The sequence below is a fragment of the Alosa alosa genome, chromosome 8 (genome assembly GCF_017589495.1).
Source record: "Alosa alosa isolate M-15738 ecotype Scorff River chromosome 8, AALO_Geno_1.1, whole genome shotgun sequence".
NCBI lineage: Eukaryota > Metazoa > Chordata > Actinopteri > Clupeiformes > Clupeidae > Alosa > Alosa alosa.
The window spans coordinates 29,942,501-29,956,513 of NC_063196.1; the positions used below are offsets into that span (position 1 = coordinate 29,942,501).

Here is a 14,013-nt window from a genome sequence, read left to right on the forward strand (position 1 = left end):
TTTTCATATTTATGCCATTAGATTGCGCTGACACTGACTGGTGACACTGTGTTAATGTCTCTCAGCTGATGATGCCCTATTGACAGCAGATGAACCAGAAGAGAATATGGTCCCACAAGAAGCCTACAACAGTCTAAAGTATGACCAGCTTAGTACTGACTATGGTAACCTGAGAAAAGATTGTTACAGAGAGGAGAATGCAAGATTAAAAGAGGAGCTTCAGAAATCACGCTTCTCGTTTTCCATGGTCAATGACAATGCTAATTACATGCTATTTCTCATTGGGTTAACATCAGTCCTCTTCATTTGGTTACTGGGTAAAATAAAAGGTGGTGTGCAGAAGCTATATGCATCTCTCACACTAGAAGATAATTTATTAGTGGTTCTAATGAATTTGAGATTGGGAATCAGTAATAGAGATGTAGCCTATAGGTTTAGAGTCTCTGAAAGCATAGTTTCTAACATTCTGAGATCCTGGCTACCTGTGATGGCAACAATTTTAAAATATGCTATTAAGTGGCCAACAAAGGGTGCTGTCCTTAAAAATATGCCAAAAAGATTCAGGAAACATTTCAAGAGATGTCGATGTATAATTGACTGTACAGAGATTTTCATGGAGAGACCTACCAACTTGACAGCTAGAGCTCAGACCTGGTCCAACTACAAACATAACTAGATGTACCGCATAGCGGTACAAAATATGACCGCCGCTCAGTCCTGTACATCTGTTCCGCGAAAATAAATCACACTTCAATTTGTCTCCATATTTTACTCCATCCCCCACTCTTGAAACTTTTGTGTATGCTTGTTTGGCATGCCTGAGTGTGTGTGTGTGCGGCTGCACAGAAAGTAGCCTACTGGTGCTGAAAAGGTGAATAGATTGTAGAATAGCCAAAGAAGATGTAGCATTGTTATAAAACCTTTAAAATCTCTAAACAATCACAAGTAGGGCAGTTCATCACAGTTCATCCATTGCAACTGGATTGATGAAAGGTCACCTACACCTGTAGGCTACATTGTATTTGGGAAAAGCAAAAGGTATCAGCATAATGTTATTTATTTATTTATTTTTTTTTTTATGTATTTTTAAACAAAAACATCTCTGTCAGTTCCATGCCGTTTTTCAACAGCTATCAAAACAAAGGTCATTTTGGATGGATGGATTTTTGTGTGAATGTTTCTTCTTCTACATAAGATTTTAGTCATCTTTAGTTCATGTAATACTTTATTGTCAATGCACAAATTAAGTAACAGTAGTCTGAAACGTTATTGTTAATGCACAAATTAAGTAACAGTAGCCTAGTCTGAAACGAAATGCTGTTTTACATCTAACCAGTGGTGCAAATAACTGACATGTCCAAATGGGCCTTGATGAAATGCGTCGCTAGACTGTTCATACACATTTTAACGGGCCAAAGTTGAAGAGCTTTTGTCCGTTATTGTTAGTGCAAATATAGGCTGATTCATGTTCCCTTGCTTTGTTTAACTGAGGTCCATGGCTAGTCTGGCTTTCATCAGACCAAGCTCAATCTTTTAAGAAATCAAAAAATAAATAGCAGGCAGATCAGGCTGGGTTCACCCAGCCTAGTCCATAGGCACCCGATATTGTTTAATTTTTCCGATTGAGATATACACGCTCTGGCTATTCTAAATGCAAAAATGCATCAGGGAGATATGACAAAACGGTAACTAACAAACTAGATCCTAATAGAAAGCTGTTAGCTTCCCTAAGCTACAGGTAGGATTATAAGGTAGGCCTATTTACAACATAAATTGTCAATAGGCTATGCTGGCGACACAAATAAAATCTCCTTTGAAACCAATGGCTTCGCCTTTACAGTATCAAGCGGACTTAAACTGTCATATCGCGGGCGAAAAGTTGTAATAACATTCACGCAGCTCCATGAGTCAAGGAAATGAATGAAGTAGCCACTTCTAAATGGGACCCACTACACAGTAGCTTAAGGTGTTTTGCTAAAGCAGCCATAATGAAATGAAGGTGTCATTGTTTGATACTTCACACACGTTTTTTTTAATTTCACAGACTACAACTACCAAGCTGTAATCAAAGCACATCGATTCCCCTCTCACACCCTGCACGACTTAAAACAAAATAAACAGGCGCCTCAGTCTCACGATGTATAGGCAAAACTGTATCAGACCGGTGTAACGCTGGTAAATCTTCCATTGCACAGAATGATTTTGTAGCACGCGGCAATAAATGACAGTCGAAAAGATACAAACAGTGCTGCTATACATTTGTTTGGTATAACCGCGATTTATAGTTTTCTACAAATGCAATAAATCAAATGCCTCCATCACTCAACCAACGCTTAACGGTAACATTACCTAGGTCCTTATTGATATTACAAGATTAACGCATTCTGCAGTAAAAAAAACCAAGCATGTCCGATAAACATCCTCAGATTTATTTCGGCTTCAAGAAGAAATGGGAATTACACTTCATGTGAACATCGCCCCTATCCTTATTAGATGTTCGCGCGGTAAATTACAGTCCTTGTAGGAAGCGCCCATTGTTTTTTCCAACCCACTTTTAACTTCCAACAAAATTACGCCTCACTGCAACGATGCGCCATCTAGTGGACAAACGACTACTTTCGCCAATACTGAAAATGCAGCCATGATGATGATGATGATGATGAATATTTATTTTGGCTTTCTTTTTTAATCCTACTGAATTTGTAATTATGTATCGGCCGCTCTAATACCGATAGTATGTGGGTGCCTGTGTGTGTGCATGTGTATATGTGTGCACCGCCATTTACAGGCCAATGAGTGTACAGTCACTAAATGTACACATAACCTAATTTTTTTAGACCCCCATGGATGAAATTTTGATTTAAACTTGGCATACCCCCAGAGAATGCCAGGTCAATCATACACATAAAATTTGGTGCAGTTCTGAACATCTTAACTGAAGATAGGGCGATTAAAGCAGAATAATATTGCATTTTTTTTTTTTTACCGGGTGGGGGTGCAAATCACAAATGAGTGATTATGAGCCAGGTTGATGTGGGCCCTTGAGACCAACATACCATAAAAAGATTCTTCATCCTCAGTGCCACGGTTCAGGTAGTTATTTAGGAAAAACTGTTTTTTTTTTGGCGGTTCAGGGGCCCAGCACGGGGGGGGTGGGGGGGGGGGTGGTCCCGGGGACAAAATGAAATTTTTCCGTAAAAGTCTAGTGGGGCTACATACCCACCAAATTTCATGTACCCCGGTGGTTCGGGTGTCCCGGTATCAATGACCAAAAATTCAGGGAGTAGATGACGGAAAAATTCTTGAATTGTGTGCATGTACAAACATGTTTATGTTTATGTGTGTGTGTGTGTGTGTGTGTGTATGCGTGCTTGTGTGTTTGCTCATGTGATGTGTGTTTGTGCATGTGCATGCATGCATACATATGTCTACTGTGTGAGTATGTGTCATAATGATGATTACTGTAAATGTATGTGTGTGCGCGGTGTATCTGTTTATGCACATGTGTGCACATGGAATGGGTTAACATGACCCCTGGAGGCAAACATACGGAAAAAAATTGGTCATCCTAGGCCCTACAGTTCTCAAGATATTCACAGAGAACTGTGTCTGCCCCACCCTCCTTTCGGGGGGTCCAGTCCAGTGGGGGGGCTACAGATCAAAACGAAGAATGACGGTTCCATGCTATCCATGTGGGGGTACATGCCCACCAAGTTTTGTGTACCCCGGTCTTTCAGTGTCCCGAATCCTTGTTGGTGTACCTCACTAAATGTACACATAAATTATTTTATTGTAAGGCCCCCATGAACGAAAGTACACAAAACTTGGCATGCATTCGGAGGGTGTCATAATGATCCTACACTTTTAATTTCGTGCAGTTTTGACCTTGTCAGCCAGAGATATTGTGATGAAAACACCTAATTTTTTGCTTTTTAATTTTTAACTAGGTGGCTTATACATGAAATAAGTGGTAATGGGATGGGTTGACATGCCCCTTAAGACCAACATACATAAAAAAAAAGGTGGACCTCCTAGGCCCTACGGTTCTCGAGATATTCACAGAAAACTGTCTCCCGCCACCTACAGGCCAGTTGGTGTATAGTAACATAAATTAATTTATTGTGTGGCCCCCCATGAACGGAATTCCACAAAACTTGGCGTGCATACAGAGGGTGTCATAATGATCCTACACTTCCAATTTCGTGCAGTTTTGACTATGTTAGGTCACAGATACCTTCAATTACAACACCTCATTTTTACTTTTTGTGTTTAACTAGGTGGCGCTATACATGAAATGAGTGGTTATGGAATGGGTTGACATGGCCCCTTGAGATCAACATAAAAAAAAATGGTCCTCCTAAACCCTACGGTTTTCGAGATATTCACAGAAAACTGTGTTGCCCTACCCTCCTTTCGGGGTCCAGTCCAGCTGGGGGCTACAGATCAAAACGAAAAACGATGGTTCCATGCTATCCATATGGGGTTACATGCCCACCAAGTTTTCAGATACCCCGGTCTTTCAGTGTCCCGGGAATCATTGACGGAAATTTGGGCAAAAAAAAAAAAAAAAAAAAAAAAAAAAAAAAAAAAAAAGAAAAATCTGACTAAACCTATATGACCGCCGCTTCGCTGCGCGGCGGTCATAATAATATGGTTAAGTACCTGGTGGGAATAACTCCTGCAGGGGCAGTTTCATTCCTGTCCAAAGGAATAAGGAACCAATGAGCTATTTGTTGTCTAGACAACAAATTCCCATTATGTTATTGTGTAGCTTAGTACCCTGGGAGTGAGACAGCTATAAGTTAGTGTCTTGAGAGTGAGACAGTTGTCTGCGTGACTTTCTGAGTCACTCCTTAGAGCAGTGGTTCTCAAACGTTTTCTTTCATTCCCCACTTTGATCAAGGGGGCATTCTCGAGCCCCACCTGTCCCTCATCGCTCTAAGAAAGTGGTAGGTCAAGCTTAAAATTGTCAAATTTATTGAAATAATGACAAGTTCTACATATATCCTCTTCAACAGAGGTAAATCAGCTGGTGCTGCAGATATAATAATAATAATAATAAATAAATAAATACATAATAACACACATATTTCTGTTTTCCAGCAACATATTAGGAAGCATAGGCCATTTTACAGCATTGTACAATAGGCCTATATTCAATGAAATACCAACTACCAACATGCTGAATTAAATGGATCCATAATCCAGTCACACTGAGCACTGCTGGTTGGGAAATATTTTTGAAATAAACTTTGCAGGGATGTGATGTAGGCCTACTGTTTAACACATGGGATCACAAGAGTGGCTCCCGAATCAGTTTCAGGGATTTCGCTCAGAAATCTCAAAGGCATAATACTGTCGCGATCGAGGCGCCTGTCCCATACCTCAAGTTTTTTTGGTGAATGCAGTAATCTTATTTGCTAGGTGAGGTAGGTGCTAGTCTTTGCCTTGTAACTGGACATTTAACTCAAATGTATCGCTAAGATATATCAAATATATCGCTAAGATAGGCCAGTTTAGGTCAAGAAATGTTCATTAGTGAACGCGGCTTGCAGATTCAAACATGCTTCTTCCTCCAAGAAGAGGTGACTTGAGCTCAAACATGCGCCGACAGCACTTTACCTCGAAAGCCACCTTTGCCTCGCTGTGAAACAGTACAGCCTTTTGGTCAGCTACCATCTCTTCGCGAAAGCGCGGAGAATAGACGCCGCTTTTAAGGGTCGGGTTTTGATGAAATTCATCACTCTCACAACAACGTTCAAAATCTCATGTAGGTCGGGACTAACTAAGCTGCCTTGACACGAGCGCTTCCCTATGAATAACACAGTGCATCCATTGCGCATCGGGTGCTACCTGGGCCTAGGGTACAAATCTTTTTTTTAAAAATCCTGTTTTTCACGTCAGTTCGCGCCCCACCTGGCATGTCTCCGCGACCCACAGTTTGAGAAACGCTGGGCTAGTGGGTGTTTGGGAATGAGCGTTAGCTCAGATGCCCTTTGAGACTTAGTTATGGTCTTAATGCAACATTTAGCTTGTATAAGATCAGTGTTGTAGTACTCGAGTCCGAGCCATTAGCTAAATTTAGAGACTCGTGACTTGACTTGGACTTGAGCACTGAATGACTCGAACTTGGACTCGGACTCGTGCATTCACAATATATCATAAGGCTATAATTGTAGTGTGTCATTAGGCAATTATGCTATATGATTTTAATATCTACATTATCTGTAATACTAATTTTAGTTCAAGGGAATGTTAGGCTACTGCTTCGTGTCATACACCGCAAGTCATATCATGTTCACATGCAAAGCAAACTATAACGTTAACTTTAACACCAAAATGCCTGGAGACATGGCTGCCGCTATTTCCATGTAGTATTGCCAGGCAATATTAGTTCTCATACATGACATGACATTACCTAAGATTACACTCAGCCTAGGCTAAAACATCACACACTGCTGATGGATAGCTGATCATCTATCGTGACTTGGTGAACAGTGTTTTTCCTGACGCGAGAAGCGAGGTTCCATTCATTCATTTTCATTTGGGGCGTGCCCTGCCGTGCTTCTGTCTGTTAATTTGCAGCAGGCTATTATCGGATGAAAGAAAAATAAACTAAAAGTTTTCCCGATCAAGATATAGCATAGGCCTACTTCTTAATTTTGGTGTCATAAAATATAGAAGCATAACATTAAATTGCCTAGTAGAGTGTCCATGTAGAGTGTCAATGTTGGCCTAGGGGAGCGCGGGGCACAAAGTAACACTTTTTGGTTATGGCTAAATAATTCTAAAATCTTTTGAGTTTCACTAGTTATACTTTTTAACAAGCAACATACATATCTCTGTTACACATATGCACTGGAAGTTTGTTTGTAGGAGCTACTGTTTTTTTACAATTCCACCGAGAGTGGCGATAGGTGAAATGTTACAACCTGCCCCATATGCAGCGTTAGTTGTAACACTCATTCAAAAGGCTGTTTTTAATTAAATTAATTCAATAAATGTATCTGAATGTGTATGATAGAATAGGATCTGACTATTTATGATACAGAAGTCATGAACTAACAACAGATGTGTGTCGAAAATTGACTTTATTTTCTATACGGAGAAATAACATGAGAAATGCGCCAATGGAAGCAAAGAGTCTAACGTCAATCCTGCCAAGAAAAGCCCTCAAACCTGAAAACACATGAGGCAAAATGCAAAACATCACAAAAACTAACTAAACTAACACTAATACGCGCATATTTTTGTATTGCAACATCATTGTACCTTATGAGTGGCTTAGTTGTAACCGCGCGTTACAACTAACCCCGCTGGGTCACGTTTGTTATAAGATAAGCTAGCTCCTGCTATGAGTTGGCTACATGTTTCAAAAAGGTGTTCATTTTTAGCCTACAAGACGGTTATTAAGATGATGCAAGATTGGAGTCAGTGAGCTGCACCCACAACTCAGTAACGGAAAGACAAGTACCACCTAGACATTTACGTTGATGTCTTCAAAAGGCGTTTTGCTGCAGATCTACGTGGAAACACGTCCATACTGACTGAACATTTGTGGAACACCGTCTCATAGTAATGTGATTAACTGACCAATAGCATGCCTCCATCAACCCCCTGCAATAGGGAAAAAGTCCGTGTTACATTTAATATGGCAAGCGATTTTAACATTTACCCGCTAAGTTTGACTATCTGGAATTAACATTGTAGATATCAACAACGTCTTTCTGACTAGTCGCAATTACACATCATGCCAATCATCTGTTGTGATCTCGGCGCTGGAGCAAGATTGGTGTCGTGAAGCCTTACGCACATGCATTTCTGCCGAAATAGATGCCCGATAAGTGCCTAAAAAGACTTTGGTCCTAGCTCGAGTTGCTGCAGCCAGCAGCTAAGGCAGCCATGTTCATGCTCCCAGTGTGTAGCGCTGTAGCTGCAGCAACTCGAGCTAGGTAAAACCGATTGTTTCAGTTTTGTTCATACAGACAGTACTCGGTGATGTTGAGATATGTGAAAAATCACCGGAGTTCTCCTTTAAGTTTGAGCAGCAGTTGATTTTCAAAGTTAGTTGCACTCATCCTTGGTCGCTTTGCAGTGAACAGTAATCCAGCACAACTGAAAAGCTCCTCACAGGCAGCCGAGGCAGGCAGGCCAATGTTGAGTTGCAGAGAGTTTTTTTATATTTGGAAACGAGCAGAAGGTTCAGCAGATTAAAGGGCGTCAGACTGGGGGGGGGGAGTACAGGGCCCCGGGCCCCAAAGGGGGCACAACATTTTCACCAGGAATTTCACTCGGGTAATCCACACATAAAAAATCGTAGAGTAATGTGTAATGAAGTGGAATAACACAGGGAAAAAGTATTGAACACGCTAAAAAAAGCACTAAGGCAAGGAAAGGGAAGGAACGAGCTGGAATTCTTAAGTAGTTAGAAAGCAGTTATCCTTTCTATCTCTGCAGGCCTGGTTAGTAGCCAACATATTGATGGGCTATAAAAAGGTTTTTCATTACTAAGGTGTCACACAAGAAACATTTCATGATGGATAAAAGCAAAAAGCTCTCCCAAGACGGAAGGAACATCACTGCATCATCAACCGGCCATGTACAGGATCTCCTCGCAATATTTCTGATCAGGGAGTCAGAAGGATAGTCAATTCCAAGAGCCAAATACCACTCGTTGAAAGCTCCAGAAAGACTTGAAGGCAGCCAATTCAATTAAATTCAATTAAACAGTTCTGGAAGTAACTAAAGATCAGGATTCACAAGAGGGACCCCTGGAATCTGTTTAGAACAATGGGCCAAAATCACACCTGATACCGTGACTAATAAGTTTTGTCATTCAGGAAATGTCTTGAAGCTGTCATTACAAATAAAGGCTTTTTCACAAACTACTGAAGAAATTTCAGTATATTCAATACTTTTTTCCTGTGTCATTCCACTTTATTACACATAACTCTTATGTTTGGATTTTTTATATGTGTGTTAATATAATGTGTGGTGAAAATTTCGAATAGGCTCACTGGAAGTTTAGGCTAATTACTGAAAAAAAAAAAAATAAGCGTTCAATACTTATTTCCACCATATATTTATTTTACCTGAATATTTTAACTTCCAAATTAAATGTCAAAATGAATGTCAGACGAAGTGTAAAGTTTGACAGACTGGATTTTGTATACAAAACACAGTGAAAACTGTCTAAGGTCACTCTCACTCTCCCTTGCTAAAGAGCTAAATGGTTTAGTCCGCCTGCACGATTCATAAGGTAGACCTAGTCTATCTTTTGTTTATTTAGTTGAGCATCGCTACTAGTGGACCGCTAATTGTTGTGCTGCTGGTGCAATGTCTTTCTCCAAGAAAGCCAAGTCAGTTTACCAAAAACAAAGGCCAATACAGGAAAAAGAGAGACATCAAAATGAGGGGAAACAACTGCTAATAAACTTCTTTCCAAAGAAAGGTGAGCACAAACGTCAAAACACGAAATCCCATGGTATTTGCTTGAATATCTCCGCAATCATTAGTGCTAAAACGAACTGAGACAACCTACTGAAATAGCGGAAAATACACTTTCATAGGTTAGGCTACACATGTAATCCGAATGATGCATCTCGTGATCAAGCTCCATCTCCATCACTTTCAGAAAGACTGCATGGCGCCAGCTTCATTCAGTCCTGTTGTAGGCTACATGCTGATCATTATCACTAGGCTAGTGGTTTAGGGCGCAATTTTTTCTCTCTCCCTTTCTGTTTTCGTTAGTTTTAACTTTTTTTTACTCAAGTAACGGATGGGATTTTTGATGTAGCGAAGTACAATACTTCACTCAAAATGTAATCAAGTAAAATTTAAAATACCGATTTTATAAACTACTTAAAAAATGCAAAATACACAGAAAAATTACTCAATACAGTAACGTGAGTAAATGTATTTCGTTACTTTCCACCTCTGTCCCCAACATAATCGAAGAAGAAGTGGGCTTATTTCCTTATTTCTATGAATGGAAGAAGAAGAAGCAGTCATGGCTGTAATTAGGGATGCACGATATATCGGCGGCCGATATATTATTAGCCGATAAGTGAAAAAATGAAAATATTATTATTGGTCCGATAACAGAATTCTGGCCGATAATTTTATACCGATATTTTTAAAGTCCTAATTTAGGCCTACGTAAGGTCCGTCTGGCTACACTGAGCTAGCCTACTTGAGCTTGGTAGGCTATACTTTTTCCTCAATATAATGTCAGCGGTGTGAATGTATTTCACCACTCTAACAAAATCTGTGGATATGCGTTCATTTGGGAATCTGTGCATCTCAAAATCCTCTCGTGAATGATCCACCATTTAACCTTAACAGAGCGGAGCTCAGCCCAATCTAGAGCCGTCTTGTGCTGGTGTGTGCACTTTACCGCGCTGGTCGGGGAAACAAATAAACAAACTCATGGGCGTAGATTTAGGGTGGGACGCTAAGGACTAGTCCTAATCTGTGGTTTTAAGATGACAAAATTGTCCCCACCAATATTTTAGCGAACTTATTTGTGCTGCTGATTATTCCGACAGCCAGCACAACAGTAGGCCTACAAGAAACGTCGTCATATGATTTGCTGAAAAACAGAGGGGTAGAGGGAAGGAAGGGTTATCTGGCATGCACGCTACAGTAGGCCTACACGCACAGAGAGTGTCAAAGCACAGGCTACTGTACTTGTTTGCACCGGCAGTCAAGCGAGCGGGTGTGTCAACGACAACGTTAAGTTAGGGCTGTCTGCCAATACATAGCCTATCCCAAAAAAGGCCAGAGTAAAACATTGTGATATTCCCTTTGCCCTTCAGCATGTACATGTTTGTCCCTTTTTGTGGTTTGTAGATCAGCTATGCCACCCAAAAATACGAAGCTTTTTCATTGCAGTCTAGGCAAAATAATTAGCCATACAAACTGGCAACTGGTAGCCTAGAAATCAGGGCTAGTCTATCAACTCTCCGTTGGCTTGTGAGCTCCAGAAATCGAAACTCAATCAGGCCAATGAAATTGTGTATAGAGTCGTTAGGTGGGCTTAACATAATGATTGATGGCAGAGTTGCAACGGTTTGGCTTGAATTCCCTGCTACTTGAAAACAAATAAGATGGATGTTGCTGTTGGCTAACAGTGTGACACGAAGTTAAGCTTTTATTAAGTTGGCAAACGTTTGAACTAGCCAACTAGCTCCGCTGGTGGAAAAGCATGGGACTCATATAGCTGCCGCTGTCCTATTATGCGTGCAGAGGGAATTTGAAAGATAACTGATTATCCCGCCCCTCGGACTGAGCACTGCGAACGGTGAGTGCCCAGACCCTACATTTTAATGTGGGTCTGGCTCGTCAGGCTAGGCAACTGGTGACCAGGCTTTCAAATGCAGATTTTACTGTGTCAAATAGCATTAGCTGTTAGGATATTACCCAGGATATTGTCACAGCTAACCTAGCTTCTGTAATCTTTCAACCAAAGTTAGGAGTCATGTTGAATAAGGGTGTGCTGCACGGACAGTCACATAGGCTATAGGCTAACTGTAAGTCACCATCACTGACTGTTAGGGTAATTGGGCTACCAATCTTGCAGTCGCAATAAACAATGGATCCGAGACATTTTCCTGTTCCTATGTTCTGTTTATGTAGGCTGCACAATGCAAAGAAATAAAAGATAAACTGGTGCATTTCCATACTCATAGAAATGAACATTGCGAAACACTTATCTGTTCTATAATCTCATCCCAGAAAGATTTTCTTTGACTTGTTAGTTTTTTGAACATTTATTTTATCTAATGACATAGCAAACATGAATTGAATCCACATCCTTGCACTTCCGAAACTATTTTTCAGCATTCACGTTCCTCTTAAAGTGACAGGCACTCAATTAGATTTACACACCAAATGTGATGATATAGACAAGTGTAGCCTAATAATTTAAATATCAATATGATGTAATCAAATTACTAAATATGTTTAGCTATTAGTAATCATGCAGATCATAATCTATACATAATTATCAATATACATTTATAGTTAATATGAAAAAGAAACCTACAGTATGACAACCATCACTTTCTATGTGTGTGTGTGGAGGGTCAATCAAATTCTACAATTGCCACTGATGTGAATGATCTCACAAATCACACAAACCCAATCAAATTTAAAAAAAATCGTAATAGTATCGAAATCAAGATACTTCACTTGCTATTGGTATTGAAACAATAATGTTGGTATCGTGACAACAGGAGTTGTGGATGTGTCCCCACCAAAGCTGAGACCAAACCTACGCCCTTGAACAAACTCGACAAGTACATAAGTAGGCCTAGTTCTAAGTTGTGTTTTAGTATTATATTTGCATTACTTTAGCTTGGGTTTTGTATTATTATCTAGAAATATGCTAACCATTTGTGCTTCAGTTCCAGACAGGTCATCATAATAAGTTAATAAAACCTTCGGGGCTAACACCTTTCATTTCTGCTGCAGCAGGTTGTGCGCAACAGAGTAGACAGACATAAGATACAGTCTGAGGAGTTGCAGCTTTATTCAGTTACCCGCAGTTGAAACTAAACCCAAGTTTCCCTCACAAACTCTGATTTGGTCGCTATACTGTAGCTTATTCCAAGCTGAGCCGTTTATGAGCGTTTAGTCCTAAATGAAAACGATTCAAACTCTCTAGCCACTCACTCGCAATTCACTGACTCAGGGACACCGTGTGGTTTAGACTCTCATGTTATCTACTGGCTTGATCTCGGTTTCGTAGCCTACATAAATTAGTAGGCCTAGGCTACTAAATGCACCAGCACCATCTACAGGAAACTCCATTCATAATGGTGTTGGCTGTAGGCTAATCGAAAAAATCAAAGCAACATTGAATCATCAATTCTTGCTGCCAGCTCCTGTCTTGCATAGGCTGCAGCATTAAAAACTCCTCCTCCCTCTGGCTGCTCTGACGTGATGCTAATTAGTGCTAATTACAAAGTTAACAGGTGCTATGTGATTTCATGATTTGAACAACAACACGCTCTGCTCCCGCCTAAAGTGGGATGCGGGCCTAATTTGCATAGTAATACAGATATCTCTAACGTCATTTCGCCTAGTCAAAACTCTTAATTCAAGATATCTATAATTACATTTTGACTAAGCAGAATGAAAGTTATCTGTAATCAAAACTCATTCAAGATATCTATAACTTGATAATAGATATCTACAATCAAATTATGACTATCCCTAACTCCAGTTTGAGATATCTACAACGTCATTTTGACTAGTCATAATTCCATTTACAGATATCTACAATTATTTTGTAATTTCGCCTAGTCAAAACTTAATTCAAGATATCTGAAAAGGAACATGTAGATATCTTGAATTGAGGTGAATTAAAGATATCTTCAACTGGAGTTATGACTAGTCAGAATCAAATTGTAGACATCTCTAACTGGAATTACAGATATCTACAATTCAATTGCAGATATCCGTAATTCACATAGGATATCTGCAACTGAATTGTAGATATCCGTAATGATAAATCCCATAGAAATGAATGGCAAATGTGGCGTCATTTGTCCTAGGAAGAATGTCTTTGTGGATATCTGAAATGACAATTATGGATAGGAAGAATTCAATTGCGGATATCTAAAATATTCGTTAGGCAAAACTGAATTACAGATATCTGCAATACATATCCAGTCTAGCGGGTAAATGTTAAAATCACTTGCCATAATTTAACCCCGCGTTACTTTGTGCCCTGCGCTCGCCTACATGTCTGTTCAAGTGAAACTGACAAACGGAACCTCTCGTGGGTAGGCCAGAAACAACTATATTTAAAACCATGAATGAAGTGGATTAGCCTACTGTTACTGTTCAAACGAGCGATTTGATAGCCTAATCCACTGCACGAAAAAAAAGGAAATAGCAACGTGTTCTATTTCTAACAGGTGAATATCGCACCAAATAGCATCACCTATGGCGATGACAACTTAAAAAAAAAAAAACATTTATTTCACTCATCTCGCTGAAATGAAC

General features: G+C 39.9%; 1 protein-coding gene across 5 annotated transcripts in view; it reads left to right on the forward strand.

Annotated features, from left to right (window-relative positions):
- The window catches only part of LOC125299753, a 39,974-nt gene that overhangs the window by 2,633 nt on the left and 23,328 nt on the right, over nt 1-14,013 (forward strand). For 4 of the 5 annotated variants that reach the window (XM_048251181.1, XM_048251178.1, XM_048251175.1 and 1 more), the window contains exon 5: nt 66-138. The exons of the other annotated variant lie outside the window; for it this stretch is intronic. In XM_048251181.1, coding sequence (XP_048107138.1) covers nt 66-138 — 73 coding nt within the window. The remainder of the gene's footprint in view (nt 1-65; nt 139-14,013) is intronic. 5 annotated transcript variants of the gene reach the window in all.